This window comes from Leuciscus leuciscus, assembly GCF_965113295.1.
Source record: "Leuciscus leuciscus genome assembly, chromosome: 7".
Lineage (NCBI taxonomy): Eukaryota > Metazoa > Chordata > Actinopteri > Cypriniformes > Leuciscidae > Leuciscus > Leuciscus leuciscus.
Window position 1 is genome coordinate 29,919,326 of NC_138731.1, and position 23,904 is coordinate 29,943,229.

General features: G+C 35.6%; 1 protein-coding gene across 2 annotated transcripts in view; it reads left to right on the top strand.

Annotated features, from left to right (window-relative positions):
- The first annotated feature begins 4,695 nt into the window (after positions 1–4,695).
- The window catches only part of rnf17 (ring finger protein 17), a 45,922-nt gene continuing 26,713 nt past the window's right edge, over positions 4,696–23,904 (top strand). Inside the window, exons 1-13 of one of the 2 annotated variants that reach the window (XM_082176348.1) lie at positions 4,696–4,840; positions 5,066–5,181; positions 10,473–10,570; positions 10,752–10,839; positions 10,977–11,057; positions 11,347–11,450; positions 11,565–11,733; positions 12,151–12,227; positions 12,367–12,441; positions 15,042–15,223; positions 15,344–15,448; positions 15,573–15,731; positions 16,611–16,782. In XM_082176348.1, coding sequence (XP_082032474.1) covers positions 4,786–4,840; positions 5,066–5,181; positions 10,473–10,570; positions 10,752–10,839; positions 10,977–11,057; positions 11,347–11,450; positions 11,565–11,733; positions 12,151–12,227; positions 12,367–12,441; positions 15,042–15,223; positions 15,344–15,448; positions 15,573–15,731; positions 16,611–16,782 — 1,481 coding nt within the window. In that variant the 5' untranslated portion in view covers positions 4,696–4,785. The remainder of the gene's footprint in view (positions 4,841–5,065; positions 5,182–10,472; positions 10,571–10,751; positions 10,840–10,976; positions 11,058–11,346; positions 11,451–11,564; positions 11,734–12,150; positions 12,228–12,366; positions 12,442–15,041; positions 15,224–15,343; positions 15,449–15,572; positions 15,732–16,610; positions 16,783–23,904) is intronic. The other variant, XM_082176349.1, reaches the window with a different exon arrangement.

The following is a 23,904-nucleotide window of genomic DNA, read 5'->3' on the forward strand; positions in this document are numbered from 1 at the left end:
GTATAAGTTATGGTTATTGTTATTGATTTTTTTTTAAAAGTTTTAGCACTACAGGGCTATGGCTCTGATATTATTACTATAATGTAGTTAATGAAAATTAGACAATCTGGCTAAAACTTTCACATTGTAAAATTGTATCCATGTATTATTTATGTGAATTACCCCTGAATAAATAAACCAATAAACAACTATTTTAAATGATTTATATGTATGTGTATTTTTTTGTTGTTGTTGTTGCTGTTTTATTAAGTTAATGGCACTTAATTCTTCAAAATATGTTTTTAAGGAGGTGACAATATACACTTGTAATTAAAGGTAAAAAAAAAAATGTGTTGCTGCATCTCTTATTTATCAAAATCACAGCTGTGTATGTGTTTTGTTAAACTTTACAATCATAGAAATCTGGAGATTCATAGCTGTGCACCAGACCTGGTGAATGGATCTGGCAAAACAATGTGATGTTAATAAAACAAATCAATGTCATTATGTATGCTGCAATGTATGCTGCATTAACTATTAGTTTACCTTTATGTATAACTTCTCTCATTGCAGTATTGGTATATGATCATTGATGATTGTGTATACAGCCATCAAACACCAGTTTACAGTTTATTGCTTTACTTACGTTGGAGTGCTGGTATTCCCCACAACTTTTGGTTCGGCTTCTCTTCTGCCATCCTGGTTCATGCAGTGGTCCCATAGTCAAAATCCAAGTAAAAAGATTGTGGAGGTGATTTAGAGGACTGATCAGATCAATGCTTCCATATCATCACCTGCCCTATTGGGGTAATCCTCACTTAATGCTCTCCTTTTAGTGAGGAATAGAAAATCCAGTGGTGTGTTCAGCTGTCCTGTTCTCCTCACAAGCTCCACACTTTGATTTATCAGAGCAATGTATTTGTCTTTCCTCTCTGGAAGATTATGTCTGTGTCTCTGAGCAGCAGGGGGAGGATTTAGGAGGCGGGATCTTGGAACATAATGAGATGTAGGTCTGTCCAACATATGGCTGTAGTTTTGACAGAGGAGAGCATGTTTATACTTTGTTGAACAACTTTCTGCAATTATAGCTTTTTGTCTTTAGGAAAAAAGATATTCTGACAAATATTTTCAGAAGAATCTATTGAAAATTTCTCTATAGTCATTCCTAAGCCAGTTTATCCCCATACCCTGCCCCCTCCTTATTTGGATGAGTAAATGGTCAGACAAACCTAAGCCTCTTTTCTCACCAGATGTAGAGCCAGTTTGATTGACGGTTGCTCAAACTGTAATCGTCCTGTCCTCAGTGTACTCCATCAGACTGTCCATTATGTATTCAGATTTTTGTCTGATTTTGACCAGCTACAGTTTATACTGCTGCATTTTGTAAGTCTGACTCTTGCAAAGAAAATAAAACAATAAAACAATGTCATAAATGAGAAATGAGGCCTTCATACACTACTGCTGACCTGTTTATACTGATTCTAAAGTAAAACACAGTCCTCTGAACTATGAAGTCAAAAATGCAGTAACTATGCCAACATCAAAACTGAGAAAAAAATTATATTGATATACATTTTTTTATTCATAATCTGAGAATATTTAAGCTACACACGTCTGTCACAAAATTGTATTTACTGCTTTGACTGTATAGACAGAAACAGCTATATTAGAGTGTTTTCATCTGTCAGATTAATGAAAAATATGAGTTAGCGACCTAGGATCATTGTTTTGTGCCCACTAATGATAATTGTTGCAATTTAGATAAATGGGTACGGTTCATTGTATTACTGTATAAATGTATGTATACCAAACTCCAGCACTTTGCAGCATCTAATAGCACTTTAAGAAATTGATAATGCACTTAATGCACTTTGAGTAGCACTTTGAGTAGCACTTTACTGTGTATGTGTATATGTGTGTGTCTGTCATGTATGTGTTTGCCATTTTAGATGCCCTGTCTGCTAATTGCAGCATTTCTTATATGTTGTTGTTAATTGTAGTGTCTTTTAAATTAAGTCGAATCATGTTTAAATTAAATGTTTAGCCGTGTTACTAGGTATTGTTGATGACCTCACATGGGACTACAAATGTAAAATAGCCTGGGAGCTAACTTTGGCATATGTACACTGCTGAAAAGCTATGTTCAATAATATGCATTGTCCCTTCTAAAATAAATAAATTATTTAAAAAAATCCTGTTTCTTCCTGTTGGTGAAAATCATTAACATTTATCATCAAAAAATTCTTCTGAAATCAGCAGATATATAAACATGTCAGATATTTCAATCATTCCTAGAATGTATTAAAGCAAATATGTAATCAGACAGAAAGAACAAAGAAAAGAGGGAGTTGTCAGGAATTGTGTACAAAGATAAAGATGGAGAAAGAATGTGTAGAGAATTTCACGTGTCTAAAAGGGTAGGTCCAGGATATGGTGTTCCCACTTGTACGTGACAGTTTACTGGGACAACTGCATTTTAACCCCAATAACATTTATATCAGTTTATGTTGAAATGTATACGTATAGAGAATGCAACACAATGTTATCATCAAAAACCCTCAATTCACAGAGAGATACACATACATTAATAACTATACATATATCAATCAATCAATCAAACTTTTAATACAGACTCAGGGTCCAATTTTTAAAACACACCCAACATAACACAACAACAGAAAAAAAAAAAAACATGAATGCGTTACAAAAATACAAGAGTGTTTCCACAATTTAGACTGATATCGTGTAGTGCTAAACCTTATATTTGATAGACCCATCATAATCTCATTTTTAGAAGCATTAAGTTGGCAGATAAATTTGTACATACGATTCCGGAACGCAGCTTTAAATGTGTTAACTCCCGCACTTACAAACATTTCACTTGCACTATGCCATATAGGTCTCCTTAATACAATTATCATTGCGTCATTGTACGGCCACTTGAAGCCTCTGTAAGCTAGATGTTCTATAATTTGTCCACAACTGTAAAGTGGTGTACAATATGATTTAAACAGTGATGTCTTCACTTTGTCTGAACAAGAGCTAAACTTACGCAAAAGTATAAGCCTGCATATACAACGACGTTGCCATTCAATGTCCTCATCATCTGTCATATGCTCAATTATAAAATGTTAGAGATATTTTACTTTCGCACACACAACAAGATCCTTATCATAAAATGTAGACTTGTCCTCCCTCTGCAAATCATCACAACACCCTTGCTAGCATTATATAAAATATCATGCTAAAGACCATAAACAGAACATGGTTATAAGCTGTTGGAGCCAGGCATAGGGCTAAAACCACAAGATCATCTGCATACATAATGTGGTTCACTAAGATATTCCCAACCATACAACCAGTTTTACAGGCATTCGGGCATTTAAGTCATCCTTGTAAAGATTAAAAAGGACAGGGGACAAAATTCCTCCTTGTCGCACACCATTGCAAGGAGCAGAGAATTTATTGCCCCATTTTACTTGCATCATGTGGTGGGCATATAAACCAGAATTCTCATTATATTTTCTGGCACTCCTCTTTGTCTCATTAAAAAAATTTAAAAAATCTCATGGTTAACTCGATCAAAAGCTTTAGATGCATCAATAAAACACATAAGAACTGATGAGAAAGATTGTAAAAGATTGTAATAATGCTGTCTCCACAACTCTGCAATATTATCTGCTCCAGAAACTCCATCTAGAGTACAGATATCCTGCCATTATTAGAAGTTCTCACTTCTTTCCAAAAATCAGCAATATTATTATATAACAACTTCATGGCCATATATAGAATCAGCCCTCAGGGTTTGCTCATTTTTACAAATAAAGAGAATAGTATACTTATATCTGAGCAAGTTTCTTATGCTCAAGCTCGGGCCCTTGTCTGGATCTGCCCGCCATAACCCATCATTTGGAGGCTTCCCATTCCCATTATATATATATAATGTGCACATGCAGTGTAAATATATTGCCCTTAATTGTGATGGTGATGGGGGATATACTGAGGAGAGTTACTGACCCATATATCTATTAAACAATATCCAGCCTCACTCCCAAAATCACTTTTATATTCACAAAATTCATGTTTTATGGGGATATCCCACAGACATAGCCTAATGATTTTTATGCTGTACAAACTGTAGCCTATATTCTATCCTCTAACCCTAAACCTACCCATCACAGAAAAGTTTCTGCATTTTTACATAAAAAAAATAAATAAAAAAAAACACACACACACACACACACACACACACACACTTAAATGATTTATAAGGTGTTTTCCTTGTGGGGACCAAAAAAAAAAGGGACATTTTGTCCCAGTGAGGTAGGGTATACCTGAACCACACACACATAACTTTTTTTTTTTTTTTTTTTGTTCATTTAGAATAATGGTTGTTGAAATTGACATTTGGATTAATTAAATAGTGTCTATGAATGGAAAAAAAAATGGCGATTAACAATAACAAAATAGGATAACAATAGCAAACATATTAACTTCAACCTTTTTTTTTTACAGTAAATTATGCAATACATATTTTTTTTATTTATTTTTTTGAACAAGTGACATCTCAGATGTCGGCACTCAATTGAAAAGAGAACTTCTGATTGGATTATAGCACATCGAAACCAGAGCCGTCATATTTAACTCTGACCGAAACAAGCAATGCAAAAGTAACGAAGGCTCTGATTGGACACACCCATTGATGAGCAATTCTGATTGGACGATTGGCGAGCGAGCTCATCAGTTAATGAAACAGGTCAGAGAGTCAGCACGAGAGAGACTCTCTTACAAGTAGTTCTGTGGAAAATGTTGGAGACGGCGGTTGCATGTAATATATGTGGCGCATCCTACACATTACCCGGTAATAAACAGCGAAACTTGAATGTTATGATAATTCGAAGGTGTATTTTACGTTTCTAGACTTTTTTATTCTTTCTGATCCTACACGCGCATGTTTGAAAACAACGTGACTGAAAATTCCAGGAAAGCGTTATAATAAGCATTTATGTATTTGTCATGGTTTATAAAATCGAATGTAAATATTGTGGGTTTATTAATCTGGTGGATTATGCTTTTTATTTTTCAGAAGATGAAGCTGTGGGTAATCTCCCGCACGTGCTGTTGTGCAGTCATATCTTTTGCAGCACATGTCTGCGCGCGCTCGAGTCACCTCAGAAAGTCATCACGTGTCCGGAATGTCAGGTAGTTTACATGGATGAGGAAAAAAGGCCAGGGGAAAATTTATATTGTCAGTGAATAACGACTTAAATTTCAGTTTCTTCCTCTCCCAAAGTTGTATCCCTGCAGAAGACGTGCATTTTTAGCGTTATACGGCCCCCTTGCATTTTATAATGTTCTTGTCTACATGGCTTGACAGTCCCTCGTCACTGACTATGCTTTTATCGTTTGTAAAAGAGCAGTGTATCCACCTTTTCCCTAACGAGCCTACAACGGGAGGCATTTCCGGTTGGGGGAAGTTCCACTCAAAAAGACTGAAACAAATAATATCAAATCATAAAGTTGCACTGCAAATAATCCTTATGCGTCAGTTTGACAGGATGAGCTGCAAATTTTCTTTCATGTTCTATTTTCAGAAGTCAGGAGAATAACGTAATGCTTGGTATTTTAATGTGACACATTACAGACTTGGTCGGTGTCCAGTCATAGCTCGGGGCGTGGCGTGGGGGAAAACAATCCTTTCCCCCTCACTGAAAAGAATGGCGTTAACCCTCTGGGGACCAAGCTGTTTTTGGGGCCCTTGAGATGTTCTGACATGCTCTGACATTTGTGCTTTTTTCAGTTATTTATAAACATGTTAATGGCAAAGGTGTAAATTCACTCTATATAGCACAAACCGGCCTACCATAATATGCGAGCAACATGTATGTAGATGTTTGTATTTTTAAGAGAATAATGTTTATGCGTGGTTATTTAAAAAAATAAAAATGAAAGTTGCTGAAATAAGACCACAAAACTCATACAAAATATGTGCCCACAAGACTTTTGACTAATGGATGTTGTCCCTTTCAGTTCTAGCTTCAAAATTATGTGAAAATAGTCTTGCTTTATCGTTCACAAAAAAAAAAACATTGATTTAAATGGTGTAAAACAGGTTTTGCTTGGAAAGCCAATATGCGAGGGGGAGGAGTAGTTTACACCTTAGTCCCACCCACTCTGCATAATGACTCTGCATAATTAGCCATTCATTCAGGTGTGACACTGACTGAGCCACAATGCAAAGACAAAATATATATTTTGAAGAAGACTTATATTGACCATTTAAGATTTTGCTTACATCTATCTTGTAAATATGTTTTGCTATTTTATTAAAAAGGTTACAATTACAACAATAATTACAATTTCAGCAATATTTCTGCAAAAAAAGTACTCTTTCTTTGTAAAAAAAAAAAAAAAAGATTATAGGCCTACATTTTATCATATGTATTCATTAGTTTGAATATAGCCAACATTGGAACATCTTAGTCTATGACTTTATTTTTGACAAAATAGTATTTTATATATATTCAGAAAAGCTTATTTGATGTGACAGTATATTCTACAGTAAAAACTGTACCCAAATCTAGTCAACAAAATGTTGTCTTTCATACTTCGCCTGACTGTAACGCAGTAACTGTAACTGTAAAAGCAGTTTATTCTTTCACACACAGACGCGCGATTCATATTTAGGCTAAACACTCTTTACAAATAGACGCGCGATTCATATTATAGAAACGCGATTCATCTTTTTGTTTACATAAGCCTACAACGTTATTCCATAACGTTATTCCACATTAACACTTGAGAAAGGATAACTTAGCCTACCTCACTCCTCAGCGGGATCTGCTCCTCATATCAGCACGGAAAATTTTCTCCATAAGGTAGGCTATATTATGCCTCTTTGTTTACAGCTGATGTGGGGGCGTTTCACAGACTGAAATGGTTCTCAGAATTTGCGTTTGAATAGCACGCGCTCTCCGGGGAGTGGTCACATTACTTTTGAATGGCTCCTAATGAGCTCGACTGGAGTCGCTCTCTTTTTATACAGATTACAGAAGCTGATAATATTTGTTTTTTATATAAATTACTTCATTTAAAAGCTGCGATCTCAAGCTTTATGCCCGTGGGTCTGTTTGCCTGTTTGACTGAATTTTCGCGGAGTTATAGATAATTTTCGAACGCGTTTCAAATGGGAGTTTACTGACAGAGAGAAGGCAGAAATAGCATCATGTTAGTTTTTCTTTATTTGTCAAAAAGCAAAACACTTTATTTGTATTGTGAGTATACAGAAAAAAAATAGAAACTGAACAGGATCGATTGATGTATTACACGAAAATGAAAGATCAAAATTAACAGAGCATTTTGTGTTTATTTTTCATTGCTAAAAAAAAAAACGAGCAAAACGCGTGGGCGCGTTTTTGGTCCCCAGAGGGTTAACCCAGTATGGCCTACATAGAGTCATTTCTGCCACTCGACAGAGCAAGATACATAGAAAAACTGAGCCGTATTGTCTGGACAGTATTTGTGACTGGACAAACGAACCAACGGAATTGCCAGATATGTCATTTTGTCATAAAAATACATGCTGCTCCCCCAAATATTACACGAATAGCGTGTAACATTCAGTCTTTCGATGAAGTTCATTCAGTGTTCCTGAATTTAATGGGTTTAGAGCAGGGATAGGCAACTCCGGTCCTGGAGGGCCACTGTCCTGCAGAGTTTAGCTCCAACCCTAATTAAACACACCTGAACAAGGCAATCAGTGTTTTCAGGATTACTAGATAGATACAGGCAGGTGAGTTTTTATCAGGGCTGAAGCTAAACTCTTGCAGGACAGTGGCCCTCCAGGACCGGAGTTGCCTATCCCTGGTTTAGAGTATGCATTACATTTAACATTTTAAAGCAACACCAAAGATTATTTTGTACCTTAAAATAATGTTTCCAAAATCGTTTCAGTGGTTCATCAACTCGTAACAGGGTGAACAGCACTTCTGCATTCGCTTTGCGGCCCTTTATTGGCTATAACTGCACAATGCAAGTTTGCCAGATCGAGTAGCGCAGGGTTTCGCAAACTCGGTCCTGGAGGGCCACTGTCCTGCACAGTTTAGCTCCAACCATGATCAAACACCTAGCTGTGAGTTTCTAGTGATCCTAAAGACATTGATTAGCTTGCTCAGGTGTGTTTGATCAGGGTTGGAGCTAAACTGCAGGACAGCGGCCCTCCAGGACTGAGTTTCAGAAACCCTGGGGTAGTGGATCTGTAGTTCGAATGAGACATAAGAAACTACAAATTTGACTTGCTTAACGGCAATCGTTATAATGTCATTATTTAGTTTTTCTTCGTTTCTGATGTCGCAATAAATCATACTTTCATAAAATCATGCAACATACTCTACCTTGTCTGTGGACATTGTTATTTCCAAAGCCGGTGCTGGATAAACAAATGGCGTGCGTGCAACAGTAGGGTGTGGTAGGCTAAATTATTTACGACAGCGGTAATGGACAATTCAGCTTCCAACCTATTGGACCGAAGAGGAAAAATGCTTTGGTGTTGCTTTAAAATTAGCATAAAACAGTCTTGTGCTATGAAATGGATAATTTTTCTGAATATGCCGTGTGCAATGCAAAGGGCGTTTAGGTATAAGTTTGTTTGGGCTAGAATATAAACATGAAATGCGCAGAGTCAAATGTAAAACGTTAATTTACCGCAGTAGGTTACCACGTTTAACAAAAAATTTGTCAAAAGCCTAAAAGCCAGTTATTGATGAGCCGTTTGGCATAAAAGTTTAGATATCTGTCAGTTTTCTGTTGTCTTGCATGCATGTAGTTTTATTTGTTAAAATATTCATTTTTCTTTACAGCCATGCACAAATGAATTCCTAGTTTCTATGGGTTTCAACATTTGCATTTTACATAGCAAATTCGGAGTTGAGTTGTCTGTCTGTGTCGCAATATTATTAATTGCCTTGAAATTCCTCACAAAAATAATTTTATTTCCTTTTTTTATAGCAACCGTCTTCATCGAAAGACTGGGTGATTTATGAAGTAGGCTATTATGTAGTGTATAATATTTGGAGGAGCAGCATGCATTTTGACAAGAAAATTTCATTCAAGTGTTGTACATGTAACTGTCAAGCTTGTAAGCTTGAAGAAAAAACATGAGCCCAGCACTTAAAGACTTTTGAATGTTTTGTACATCAATAACCTCATATATTTTGTCGCTATGTGATATAGCTCAACGTGAAAAACTACTTTATTGATAAAGCTGTTTTTTTTCCGCAGTTCGAGTCCCGTGACAAGTATGACTTTATTGGCGTTTTTGTTAAACAAACTTTTGCCATTCCAAGTAATTAAATCCCTTGGTTTTCATCTTACAATAATACCAACATCACGTAGTAAAATGTTTAATTGTAATGGACGCATTTCACAGGCTTTCGGAATAGACGAATGGCTCTGTCTGTTTATTCCGCAGTATAATAACTGCCAAAACTTACTTTTTTAACTTTATTAGAGGTGCAGAAGGCCACACAGCAACTTTTCGGTATTGCACAAAAGATGTACATAACTTTATACCCTTTATCATTAAAGAAGAGACATAAAAGAACAGGCTTGTAGTTGTTTTGTGTCGTTAAATAAATGTATCAATAATTGAAGGGGGAAAAAAACATTCTCAGTCCTGGCAATTTTTTGTATAAATTTCAGTACCCCATCAGAAGCTATAAAAATAAGTTCCAGAGTAATTGTTCAAGTAAACAGTAATAAAAAAAAAAAAAAAAAAAGAAGTTGCAAGCAACAGTACAAATAAATTCAAAAGAAAAAATAAATTAAAGAGCTTGTTTTTCAGGCAGGCCTAGGTCTACCATTACTAATATTAGAAATTGATGTCTAATGTTTAATTGTAAATCTTAAAAATAGTAATATGAAACAGTTGTAAGCCTAAAATGTCCAATTTAAGACATGTTCAGTAGGTAGGAAATACAAAAGCTCTGACACGGAGCGGATAAGTACAGTATAAAGCAAGAGAGAGCAAACTTTGAAATGACCCCTCAAAAATGTCAGTCATTCAATTTTCTTTCCTTATTTGTTAAGTGGGGGTGTAATAGTCTCCATATTTGTCAAAGTAAATGGCATTCAGTTAATTTTCACATGTTAAGGAAACCACTAAAATTAGCCTCTCCGGAGCCTGTAGTGATGTCATGCACTTAGTAGTCTTTAGGTGTTGGGGATTACATTTTTAAAGAGCCATGAGAAGTAGTTTAAAATAATACTTCAATCACATGAACTATTGTATATAATAAATTCACAAAATTGATCATATCCTGACTCTTAATTTAATTGGATTGAATCTTTACTAAAATAAAATATTTGGGATTCAACCCCTTGGTTTGCAGTGCTACTGAAGCAGCAATATCTGTTTATTAAATGCTCCTATGGAATGGGATTATATGAAATTGGTGGTGTTAATTATGGAAGTCTTTTTGTTTGTTTTAATATAGATGGAAACCCTGATTGGTGAGGAAGGAGTTGATGGGTTAGAGGTGGACAGCAGAATCATTGGCCTCATCTATACAGCACGGATGAACACAAAGAAAGAGTATTTAGCAAACTGAGATTAATGATATATTCTTGAAGTCCAATATGTGTTGTATCTATTTTTTTTTTTTTAAATGTATATTTTTCATAACTTAATGCAAAACATGAAACATTTTTAGAACTATATTTTAATGAAACATTGGTTCAATAAGTTGCAATTGCAAAATAAACATTATTGTCAGCAGGCATTCTGGAGACCGGTGGAAATCTCAAAGGTTTAGGAGCCCACCCTCATATGCAGCCGTCCACACACAGGAGAATGCTGAAGGGGTACACACACTTTCCACTTGTATGACTTTGACCTGTAGTATATAGTCTCATCCTTTCATTGAGCTCAGGTTCACTTAATATTCTCAGCTCAAGGTTAGAGCTCAGTAATGTGTGTGTGTGTATGTATGTTTGTGTAGAGGCCAGATGTAGTTAAAGTTTTGGATGAAGCTCTCATTAAAGCAATGGAAAACCTGAATCAACTTGATGAACTTCACCAGGTAAAATGAGAAACTGTACAAACAAACTTCTGTAACCTTATTTTGTAGGAATGTTTTCCTGTGTAGGAATCAGTTGACTGGGCAATGATTTTTGTCAAGAGATGTTACGAGAGACATTCATGTTTTTGATTAAAGATTACATGGACACGTTTTTTAATAATTAATGTGTAGAGATACGTTTGTAATAAACATTGTCTTGTGCCATTCATGATTTCATAGTGATTTTAAACCTCTTGAATAATATATGCGATATTGCTGATTTGTGAAGCTTGTGTTTTGTGTATTTAAGACTCTTGCCAATGGTATTAATGCTCAGCTGAAAAAAGAAAGAACTCGAATTGTCAGAGAAATTGATGAGGCCATTAACAAAGTAAAGAGCATTCTGCTGAAAAGGTATGTGGAAAGAATCTTTAGAGGCACAAGCTGAGATGAAACATTCTGTGGCGTTTTATAGGTCACAGACTTGGCAAATAATGCTTCTCATCAAGAACTTTGTGGAATTTGTAGACGGAGTGTGTTGGTGTCAAAATTGAACGCTGTTGATCATCTCTTCTCGGATGGTTGGAAAGAGTGTAAGAGGATCGAAAAGCAGGTAAAAGATCTGCGCACAGCCATCCAGAAAGCTCGACACGTTCGTCAGGTTCCTTCTCTGGAGACCTATTGCAACCTAGACAAGGTAACGCTGTACTAGATGCCATACAGAGTTCTGCTTAATGTTAAATGATCTCAATGACTTAATTTATTAAGTTAAGTTTTAAATTCTAGGAACTAAGGCAAGTAAGATAGTTAGTAGTTAGAAACTGAATTTTGTGAAAGCTCTAACTTGTGTGGGTGAAGTGTATTTTTATTATAATCCTTGTTACCTAGTGTGCTTTTCTTGTTCTTAAATGTTTTTTAATTTTTAATTGTATTCTACATTTATTCCACATTCCACCTCAAACAAACATTTTTATCAGATTTATTTCAGATACTGTATGTATATATATTTTTTTTACTATACATCTTAAAATAACACACATTCCATTTCTAAGGCAACAAAGTAATATCTTAAATCTTCTCTCAAATTTGTTGCTATATTTTTAATTGTTTTAAGATTTTGGAGACTCTACAAATTCCAGTGGATGTTGAGTCATATGACATGAGCTGTCTGTCATTGCGTTCAGGACTCAGGTAGATGACCATCGTACACAATTAGTTTCAGAGCTCCAGAATGCAAAGTCACAAAATGAATGCACACAGCTCTGCTGTTTTTACATGCATACAAAAAGAAAGGGAATAATTTACTCTTAATTCTGTTTTTTATTTATAGCTGCAGTCTTCAGATAGACAAACTTACTGAAAGTATAAGACACTGTCTTAAAATCACAGATGTCGATGATGGTTGGTAAGTGTTTATAGAATGTGCTTTATTAAATGTGTAAATGTGTCTATTGACATGATTTGTCATTTTATTATCATGTCAGTAGGGATGAAACGATGATCGGTTTCACAATAAAATGTCCTGACGGTTAGTATTATCGGTTAAAATTGTATTAGCATGAAAACCGTGTTTGATTATCGCGATTTTGAAAATGTGCGGTAAATGCTGTCTTGGCAGCATTAGTCTGACGCAGGCGCACAAATGAAACGTTGTTCTTTTGTATGAGAAGACATGGCGGAAGGCAGTGACAGCGCTCGGGAGTATTTCAGCCTTCTAAGAGGACCAAATATGAGGTGTGGTCATATTTTGCCTTTTGCAAAAGTCCTGTGGGAAACTTATGAGAGGATGGTCCCCCTGTCTGCAGAACATGCAAAAAGAAAGTCACTGCAAAAGGGGAAACACTTCAAATCATATTCATGACCACCACCCTTTTTTATATCAAACGCAAGGTAAATTAACTTTTACCTCAATAGCAAAAATAAGTTGGGGAAATAATTGGACACAAAATATTGTTTTGAGTAGAAAGTTTATTATCTCACTTGTGGCTTTGAACCAAGCGAACAAACAATTTCAAACAAGACTATTAAAGGTGTAGTTCACTTTGAAATGAAAATTTGCCCATGATTTACTCACCCTCAAGCCATCCTAGGTGTATATGACTTTCTTCTTTCAGACGAATACAATCGGAGTAAACACCCTGACGCTTCCGAGCTTTATAATGGCAGTGGATTACAACCAACAGATTGAAGCTCAAAAACATGCATCCATCCATTATATAACAGGGCTCTACACTTACTTTTTGAACAAGGAGCACTGGTGCGCCTAAATAAAAAAATTTAGGAGCACAGACAAATATTTGGGGGCACAGTCATTTTTGTTGTATAAGTTTATCATTATAGTTTTATTATTAGAATTATTCAACAATTAAATTTACAATGCTCATTGTAAGGTTAAGAACATCAGACCAAAACTTTCAAACAAAAAATGTTCATTTAATTCTATTTTATCGTCATGTAGATTTCATTTATCATTGTATGTAGGCCCTATGTATGTTTCACATTTTATCTGAAATGAAGATCATGTCTGGGTCACTTGGCCAAGCTTTGTAGCCTGGTCGTCTTGACCTCTTTCCAGCGGACAGCCAATTTTCAGCACATTTTGTAGGATCAAACAGTTCCAGGGAGGGCCCCTCTGTGCTGATCCGATTTAGTAGGGCCCTATAAAATCCGTTTTATTTTTCCCCAAATTCCGTTTTATTTTTTCCCAAATTCCGTTTTTTCCGTTTTAATTTTGGCAAATTCTGTTTTTTCCGTTTTAATTTTTGGGAATTCAGTTTTTTTTTACCTTTTACTGTAATTTTAGTCGTAAAAAGAGTGTTTTTAATGTTAATGATTAAAATGTACACAAATAAAATAGGAATGACCCTAAATGTATTGAGGTAACAAACAAAATTCTCATTTTAAGAGATGTTAAATGTGGTTTGGTTTGTTTACATTAGTGAATGTATTAGGCTAACTAACATGAACCACGAGCAATACATTTGTTACTGTATTTATTAATCTTTGTTAATCTTAGTTAACCCTAACCCTGTATTTTTAATGTTACTTCACACAGTGCATTAAGCTAACTAATGTTAACAAATACAACTTTTCTTTTAAATAATGTAGGTTACTAAATGGTGAAATTAACATTAATAAAGATTAATAAATGCTGTAGAAGTGCAGTTTATTAATAGTTAATGTTAACTGATCTAGTTAAATAGAGTTTAATAAATGGAACCTTATTGTAAAGTGTTACCGATTTTGTTATACACCGAACCGATTCAGTGTTGGACAGATCAGTTGTTTTAACCATTCATTAAAGTGAATCGGTTCAAAGGAGTCATTAGTTTCCACTAATGTAGTAGTAGACACTAGATTCCGCGTTAATTTGCCAATTCCGCGATTCCGTCCGCGATTCCGTGATCGCGGAAATTATAGGGCCCTAAAATAGGTCGTGTGTGGGCACTGTAGTTTTTTTTTATGAGGCTACAGACTAGCTACTGAAGATTTAGGCCTAAATAACTGATCTCCCGGTAATATAGTGTCCTACTCTGCCCCTCCCCATGATGATATATTTGCAGCTGTTTCTATAGAAAAATGCTGTCACTCGCACGAGTGCGCCCAAATATTTTTTCACGTTCGCATGCCGAAATATTTACTCGCATGTGCGGGTGAAATGGGCGCACTGTAGAGCCCTGTATAAGAAATCCAAACGGCTCTGGGGGGTTAATAAAAGCCTTCTGAAGCCAAACGATGAGTTTGTGTAACTGAGATGTTTTAAAATCTTGCCCATTTATAAATCCATTTTTTTCAGTGTACATACTGCAGCTTTAATGTTTATGCTTAAAAGAAGTGCATAGTTGATCATTTTATTTGTTGTTTGTTGATTTTTCAAATATAAAATTTGTTAATGTTTTCAGTGTGTATCAGTTCTTTTGAAACATTTTTAAAACCGTGATAATATTTATAATTGTTATAACTTTGGATATGAAATTTTCTTACCGTTTCATCTCTACATGCCAGTATCAAAGAAGTTACTGCAGAGCCTTTCCAACGTGTGAAAAGTGCTGAGGAAGTCTGGGACAGCTCCAGTCAGTCTGTTCCGAGAAATGCAGACCCCATTCCCAAAAAACAAAGCACACACAGCCCAAGTTTTATGGATGAAACAGATACAGGAGATACAGGAAAAGAGAAAGTGGAAATAGGTGTGTGTTTTCAGGGCTGGGTAAAAATATTGATAGTGATGGTTATTTTTTTATTATTTACTGAGCATTTTCTTATGTTTTTTATAAAATGTTTAATATGTTGAGCTCATGTTTTTTTAGCACGCAGTTACCCGGTTGCTGAACCAAGGTGCAATGAACGGAACAGAGCACTTAGAAAACATCGCAGGCAGCATTTTGAAAAGTCCTCAACTCAACAACCTAAAAGTATGTGCCTCGTTTGTTGGTTAATCAGAAGAATGAAAAAACAAGACAACTCCCTTTTTCCTTGTGTTATTGAAGTGCATTTTGTGCCAACCGTGTGATTTGATTTGATTTGTTTCTTCTGTAGTGGTGCACTATGCACTGGTAACACACATTGTGAACCCTGGACATTTCTATGTACGCTATTTGTTCGAACACAAGGCAGGCCAAAAGTTGGCCAAAAAGATCAACGAATTCTGCTCAGGAGAGAATTGCTACTTCACGTGCAGTGATGAAATCAAGACGGGTATGTGCATGTAATCCCTTAATGTTATTGATGGTTGTGTATTATCGTTTTTTCTTAGTATTGATTACACAGTGCTTACTTCATAAGTAATCATATTTTTTCTGATACAATATTTGGATTCACCGTTTAAAATTTGCATTTTAAAATTGTTTTCAGAAGATTTTATGTTAAAATAAATTCTCTGACCATGGCTGACGCGTTACATGGGAAAGACATTCAGCTTTGGTTACAGAAGTGCAAGCCAAATTTCACCTAATTCAGACCTTTAACCCTTAGGGTTCTAAGCTGTTTTTGGGGTCCTTGAGATGTTTTGACATGCCCTGTCATTAGGGCTGGGCGATATGGACCAAAAGTCATATCCCGATATATTTAGGCTGAATATCGATATACGATATATATCCTGATATTTTTTCCGCAGAGTGAGAGCAAATGTTCAGTCAATGTTGACCTCTAGTCTTAGCTGTTACTTTGTGTATTTTAGCACATCTGAAATGCTGTATTGACCAATCAGCTACCAGTATCGTAACTGTGTTCTATATTATGGCATTATGATATAAGGCTGTCAAAATGGCTGATAAGCTAAATTCGAATTTCTTTCTTAAATATTAGCAAAATTCAAATTATATTCAAGTTAGAGGAAAAAAGTACTGTATTGTCTCCTATGCCCACAAGAGGGCGCAAACTAGCGCAGTAAGCAAATATAAACCAAATCAGGCATTGCATCTTTTATTGAAATCTTTTAAGTGACATTCACTTTTTAAAGTGCATTTACTTTTGAAATCATTGTTCTTAAATAACATGTAATTTCCTTAATGTGCATGCAAGGAAAATTAGGTTACAATAGTGCATAAAACTGTGTGTGTGTGTGTGTGTTCACAGGCTCTCTGATCTTTGTCTATTGGAAGGAGGATGTGTGGTGTAGAGTAACAGTGACTGAGCTCTTTCATAAAGAGCGTTTCCAGAGTGTGACCAAATGCCTTGCTTTAGAAGTCTCCCGTCTATCTGTTTACTTTCAGGACTATGGCTTCGCCAAGGGCTTCTCAATCCCAAGGTGAGAATTAAATGGTGTGTATGTTTAAGCACTGTAAAAAAAAAAAAATTTTTAAATGAGGTTGTCATTAGTGCTGTCGCGATAACCACAATATTGTAATACTGCAACCCCCTACAATGCGAGTAAATCACTCGCATATGTGAGTAAATTTCACTCTGGGTGACTAAATAATGTCTGTCATTAGCCATTGGCTAATAAATTCTTAGATTTTAAGTCAAGTCAAGTCAAGTTTATTTGTATAGCGCTTTTCACAATACAGATTGTATCAAAGCAGCTTCACAGTATTAAATTAAAATAATACAACAAAGTTTGTTTCAAGAGGAATTTATTGATTGATAAAATTAAATTAAATATCCCCAAAATATCCCCAACTGAGCAAGCCAAAGGCAACAGTGGCAAGGAACCGAAAAACTCCATCAAGTGACCTAATGGTGTCCTAAAACTCCATCAGGTGACCTAATGGAGAAAAAAAAAACCTTGGGAGAACCCAGGCTCAGTCGGGGGCCAGTTCTCCTCTGGCATTTATGAGCTAGAGGCCGGATTGTAGTTTGAACTGTAGGATTATATGAATGCCTGGCTGAAGAGATGCGACTTTAATCTAGTTTTAAACTGGGAGAGCGAGTCTGAGCAACGAACAGTATCAGGAAGACTATTCCAGAGTTTTGGAGCCAAATGTGAGAATGCTCTCCCTCCTTTGGTGGTTCTGGATATCCTAGGTATGACCAAAAGCCTTGAATTTAGTTATCTTAAAGAGCGCGATGGATTATAGGGTGATAAAAGATCCGTTAAATAGACTGGAGCTAAGCCGTTTAGGGCTTTATAGGTCAGTAGCAATACCTTGTAATTAATACGGAACTTTATAGGTAACCAATGCAGTGATGATAAAATCGGTGTTATATGATCATATTTTCTTGATCTAGTAAGAACTCTAGCGGCGGCATTTTGGACTAACTGTAGCTTGTTTATTGAGGATGCAGGACAACCAGCTAGTAAAGCATTACAGTAATCCAGTCTCGAGGTCATGAATGCATGAACTAACTTTTCTGCATCAGAAACTGATAGCATATTACGTAGCTTAGCAATGTTTCTAAGGTGGAAAAATGCTGTTTTTGTAACATATGAAATATGATTTTCAAAAGACAGGTTGCAATCGAGTATAACACCCAGGTCTTTTACTGTAGAGGATAAAGTAACAGGACATCCTATGATGTTAAAGTTGTATTGTGCGAGGTTTTGTGGGCGGTTTTTTGAACCGATAAGTATTACCTCTGTCTTGTCTGGATTTAATAAAAGAAAATTACGGGTCATCCAATCTTTTATATCTTTAACACACTCTGTCAATTTGGAAAATGTAGCGTTTTCATCCGGCCGTGATGAAATATATATTTGAGTGTCATCAGCATAACAATGGAAACTAATTCCATGTTTCCTTATAATATTTCCAAGTGGCATCATATATATTGAAAATAACAGAGGGCCTAATACAGATCCCTGCGGCACTCCATAGTTTACTGGAGTTATGATCGATTTTTCTCCATTTAAATAGACAAAATGGTAGCGGTCAGATAGGTATGATTTGAACCAGCTTAGTGCTTGTCCTTGAACACCAGTATAATTTTGTAGTCGATCTAAGAGTAATGTATGATCTATAGTATCGAACGCAGCACTAAGATCAAGTAAAACTAGTATTGAGATACAGCCTTGGTCAGAAGCTAAAAGTAAATCATTTGTGATTTTAACGAGCGCAGTTTCAGTGCTATGATGCGGTCTGAATCCAGACTGAAACTTTTCATAGATCTCATTTTGTTGCAAGAAAGAGCCCAGTTGAGCGGACACCACTTTTTCTAATATTTTAGACATAAATGGAAGATTTGAAATGGGTCTATAATTTGCTAGATTATTATGATCTAATTGTGGTTTCTTAATGAGAGGTTTTATAACTGCCAGTTTAAATGTTCTTGGAACATGACCTAAAGATAAAGACGAGTTAATAATATTGAGGAGAGGCTCTTCCACTACAGGTAACACTTCTTTCAGTAGTTTAGTTGGTATAGGATCTAATAAACATGTTGTTGTTTTAGATGAAGTGATAAGTTTATTTAACTCTTTTTGTTCTATAGTTGTAAAGCACTGTAATTGTTCTTGCGGGGTGATAATTGAAGCTGAATTATAAGGCGCGATTGAAGATTGAACGTTTACAATTGTGGTTCTGATGCTTTCTATTTTCTCAGTGAAGAAGTTCATGAAATCATTACTACTGAACTGTAACGGGATATTTTGTTCGGGTGACGTCTGTTTATTTGTTAGTCTAGCCACGGTGTTAAATAAAAACCTTGGATTGTTTTGGTTGTTTTCTATTAGTTTGCGGAGGTGCTCAGCCCTGGCCGCTTTTAGGGCCTTTTTATAACGTGACATACTGTCTTTCCACGCGATTCTAAAGACCTCTAAATTAGTTTGTTTCCATTTACGCTCTAAAATACGCGTTTCTCTCTTTAAAACATGCGTAGTATTGTTATACCATGGTGCTTTATTTTTCTCTCTGACCTTTTTTAATTTAATAGGTGCAACCACATCCAATGTTCTAGAGAGAATGGTGCTCATAGTGCTAGTTAGTTCTTCTAGTTCATCTGTTTGTTTGGGTTCAGGCAGCAGCTGAGACAGATTAGATAAGCAATTTGAGAAATTATCTATGGTGGATGGGAGGATTGTTCTGCCTGGTTGATAACGCGACGCCGCATGACATATTACAGCAGTACGTAATATGCAAGTTACCATGTAGTGATCAGTGACTTCATCACTTTGTGGAATGATATCTATATCGGTTGGATCGGTTCCATGTGATATAATTAAATCGAGTGTATGATTAAGACGATGTGTTGGTCCGGTGACGTTTTGCTTGACCCCAAATGAATTTAACCTGTTAAGCTGCAACTTTTGAAAAATCCCCAGAAATGACATACCCAAACTGAAACAGATACAGTTCATGAACCCTTTGCACTAAAAGCACAAGTATGATCTCATTTGAAAGCTGACACCTGGTAGTTTATTGTAAATGTAGAATTAATTATTGTCATAATGAAAATAATTTTTTTAAATAGCTTCAAAGTTTTGTAAAGTTATTAGAAATTTATTTTTATGAAACATCTTCATGAAAATAAAATTGAAGTGGGCCCTGGAGCAATCTAGAAATGCACTGCAGCTAAAGCCATATGTGTGACCATGTTATATTTAAAATCTGAAAATGATAAGTCTAAAACTCTGTATTTAGTTAAATGTTTTTCAAGATCATGTCAAATGATTTTATTTTGATTAGACTCTAAAAATGCAACTGATGTTTAGTCATCATCTAAGTCATCTATTCAGTCTATTGTCTCTATTGTTTTGTGGTGCAAACGAGCCCCATTCAGTCTCAGTCTCCCCAGTACACATTCACACACCTCTCCAGCCTGGTTATGGATCTAAATATGCATATCTTTTGTCTGCATTATAGTTACTAACGACTGGCTATTCACAGGCTATTCATAGGGTTTCAGTCCCTAATTTATTTTATCAAAGTTCTCACTTACATTTGAAACTGTATCAAATGCACTAAAACATTTCAGAAAAGCATTACTATTTAGAAAAAAAACCATAAAAGAATAACTTCTAGGTGACAGGTGCACCTGAGCTAGCTAGCATGTTAGCTTAGCACACCATCAATACACGACCATTTATGAGATTAAAACTATGTTTGTGCTTCAAACTTATTTCATAACTCAAGTCGAGTGTTTTAAATAATCTTCTGTGATCTAATTTGGCTTCAGATAAAAAAAAATCAGAAAGAAAATATATTATTTATAGTATGCACGATGATAAAGTCTATATCGATTAGCATTACATTATAAATATAATCTATTATTATAAAAATACCTGGCATTGCTTGAAGAACACTCAAATATCATTTGCAATCATGTTTATTGTCTTCAAAACGTCTATATCTGCATATTACAGCGATCTCTGTGTTAGCTTTGTGTGTAGCTGCTATCAGTGACGTCCTTGAAGGTCACATGATTATGTCTCTTCTTCATGTTCCATATATGGAGTATTATTGTGCATATAGCGCCCTCAGGCTATTGGTATGAATTGAAAACACAGCACATCTCAGTAAGAAGCGCTCATAATGATTACATCGACGCATTTGGGTATAAATTCAAGAAATATTATTCCTGTCTATAGAAATATGATGTAAATCTATGAGAATATATCAATATTTCTCCAAGTCTGCACATTTTTGAGCTAAAAGCCCTGAGGGACGTTGTTTTGTATAGCACTGTCATGACAACAGCACAGAGTTTTTTTTTCTGAATGGACCAGCTGACGGTCATAATTCATATTAAAGGGATCAACGCATTTTTTCATTTCATAACTCCTGACACAAATTAAGACATAACTGTCACTATAAGTTTCTCAGAATACAATAGTTGTCAAATACTGAAACTTGAATCTTATATCTTTTTAATGATGTATAGTTTGTCAAGGTAAAACATTTAATCTGATAGTAACTTTGAACTAAATAAATAAAAAAATGCTTCAGTGCGCCGACGCACTGGTGCAGCTTAACAGGTTAATAAATCTGTAAACGCAGCTCCTAACGCATCATTTGGATTATCTACGTGTATGTTAAAATCTCCAACAATTAGTGCTTTATCGACATTGACTAATAGGTCTGAGAGAAAATCTGCAAACTCTTTTAGGAAATCAGCGTAAGGCCCTGGCGGTCTATATACGGTAGCCAAGGCTAGAGATAATAGGGATGTTTTTCTAACATCTAAGAGCGTAACATTTAGTACAAGTACTTCAAATGAAATAAACTTATAACCCGTTTTCTGGGTAACATTTAGAATATCTTTATAAATGGTTGCAACACCTCCGCCACGACCAATCAGACGGGGCTCATGCTTATAACAGTATCAAGGAGGAGTAGACTCATTAATACCGAAATAATCATTTGGTTTAAGCCAGGTTTCAGTAAGGCAAAGTATATCGAAGCTATTATCTGTGACTATTTCATTTACAATAACTGCCTTAGGTGTGAGTGATCTAATGTTTAGAAGACCTAGCTTTAGAAATTGTTTTTGTTTACTAATAGCAACATTTTCTGTTTTAATAACAATTAGAATTTTCCTAGATCCTGCATTAGATTTATTATTTGATCTCACTAAACGAGGAATAGACACGGTTTCTATGCAATGTTCTACACTAGTATTTATATCAGTTGAATATTTTACTCGCCAGTGTGTGTGTTAGATGCCAAGTACAAGTTTAACATGGATATATTTCTACTCGCTGAACACTGACTGAGCGCTTGAGTTTTGCTCTCCGTCAAGCGATCTGTACTAATATTTCAAATTCAGCTCAGCGTACCTGTATTTGACGTACCGTAAACTCTTGCGTTTCTCTCACACACGCAGAGAGAGAGAGCGAGAGTCTTACATACCACACAAAATCGACGCGCTACATGTAAACCATGTACTTGTTTGTATTTTCCTGTCAAAATTCCATTCCTGAGTTCATCTGGAATTATTCAGCTTTTAAGAACAAGCAGAAGATATGCCATTTTCTCTGGGAGTGGGCGGAACTAATGCGCAAATGGCAATCTCATTGGATGGCACTCTTAATTTCAGCAAATCAGTTCGAGCGAACGCTGATTAACGTGATTAACAGTCATGAACCCAGCAGCTCATGTGTTATATATTGTCATTATTAGTAGTAGGATTATTATCTTTTAATAACTATTATGAATGACTATTATAATTTTTTTTACAGAAACACTGAATGACCAACAATATCTTAACCACCACCACCAGTCCTAAGTTCAGTTAAAATTACAAGCATGCATGCATGATTATCAACTTTTAGTTTTAATCACTAAAGTTCTATCATTAAATAATGCTTGATTATCATAATATAATATAATGCTTGATTGACTGATTTTAAGAGTGTACATTTAGATATTTAAAAAGCTGTGTCATTTTACAAAGATAAGCTGATTTGGTGGAATATAAAATAAAATATATAGCCTATAAAAAAAAATAAAAAAATATATATATATCAGTCTGGCGAGTAACCAAAAAATTTGACTAGCCAATATAGCGATTATATTGCCAAGATGTGTGTAGAGGGTTGTACCGCAATACTGACAAGCCAACTGCAGAGGACTGCAAGTAACCGCAGCAACTGCGATATTCGCGTGTTTTCTTTTTTCATAAGGCTATGCCCTTCATGTTTTGCACTTCATGTATGATTATTTATTTATTAAATAAGTTAATAATTATAAGACTGTACCATGGTGATTTGTACAGAGGCACTGTGGATAGTTCACCCAAAAATGAAAATTCTGTCAGTAATTATTCACCCTCATGTTGTTCCAACCGCGTAAGACCTTCGTTCATCTTCGGAACACAAATTAAGATATTTTTGATGAAATCTGAGAGCTGATCACTCCTCCATAGGCTGCTAGGTGGCCCAAACTTGCTGGCCCAGAAAAGTTATTAAAGAGATTGTTAATATAGTCCAAGTGACTACAGTGGTTCAATCTTTAGTATATCAAGCGACGAGAATACTTTTTGTGCGCAAAAACAAACAAAAATAACGACTTTATTCCACTATTCATTGCCTTCTCTCTGGACCTCTAGTTGGTTCGCGTAGTGTTTTTGCGCAGCGCGTCTGTGTTACACGTCACCACGTAGGCTCACTATTGGCCGACGCTGGTCATGTGTGTGATGCGTGATGACGTATAACACAGACGCGCAGCGCAAAAACACTACGAGGCCCAGAGAGAAGGAAATGAATAGTGGAATAAAGTCGTTATTTTTGTTTGTTTTTGCACACAAAAAGTATTCTCGTAGCTTGATATACTTAAGATTGAACCACTGTAGTCACTTGGACTATATTAACGATCTCTTTAATAACTTTTCTGGGCCAGCAAGTTTGGGCCACCTAGCAGCCTATGGAGGAGTGATCAGCTCTCAGATTTCATAAAAAATATCTTAATTTGTGTTCCGAAGATGAACGAAGGTCTTGCGCGGTTGGAACAACATGAGGGTGAGTAATTACTGACAGCATTTTCATTTTTGGGTGAAC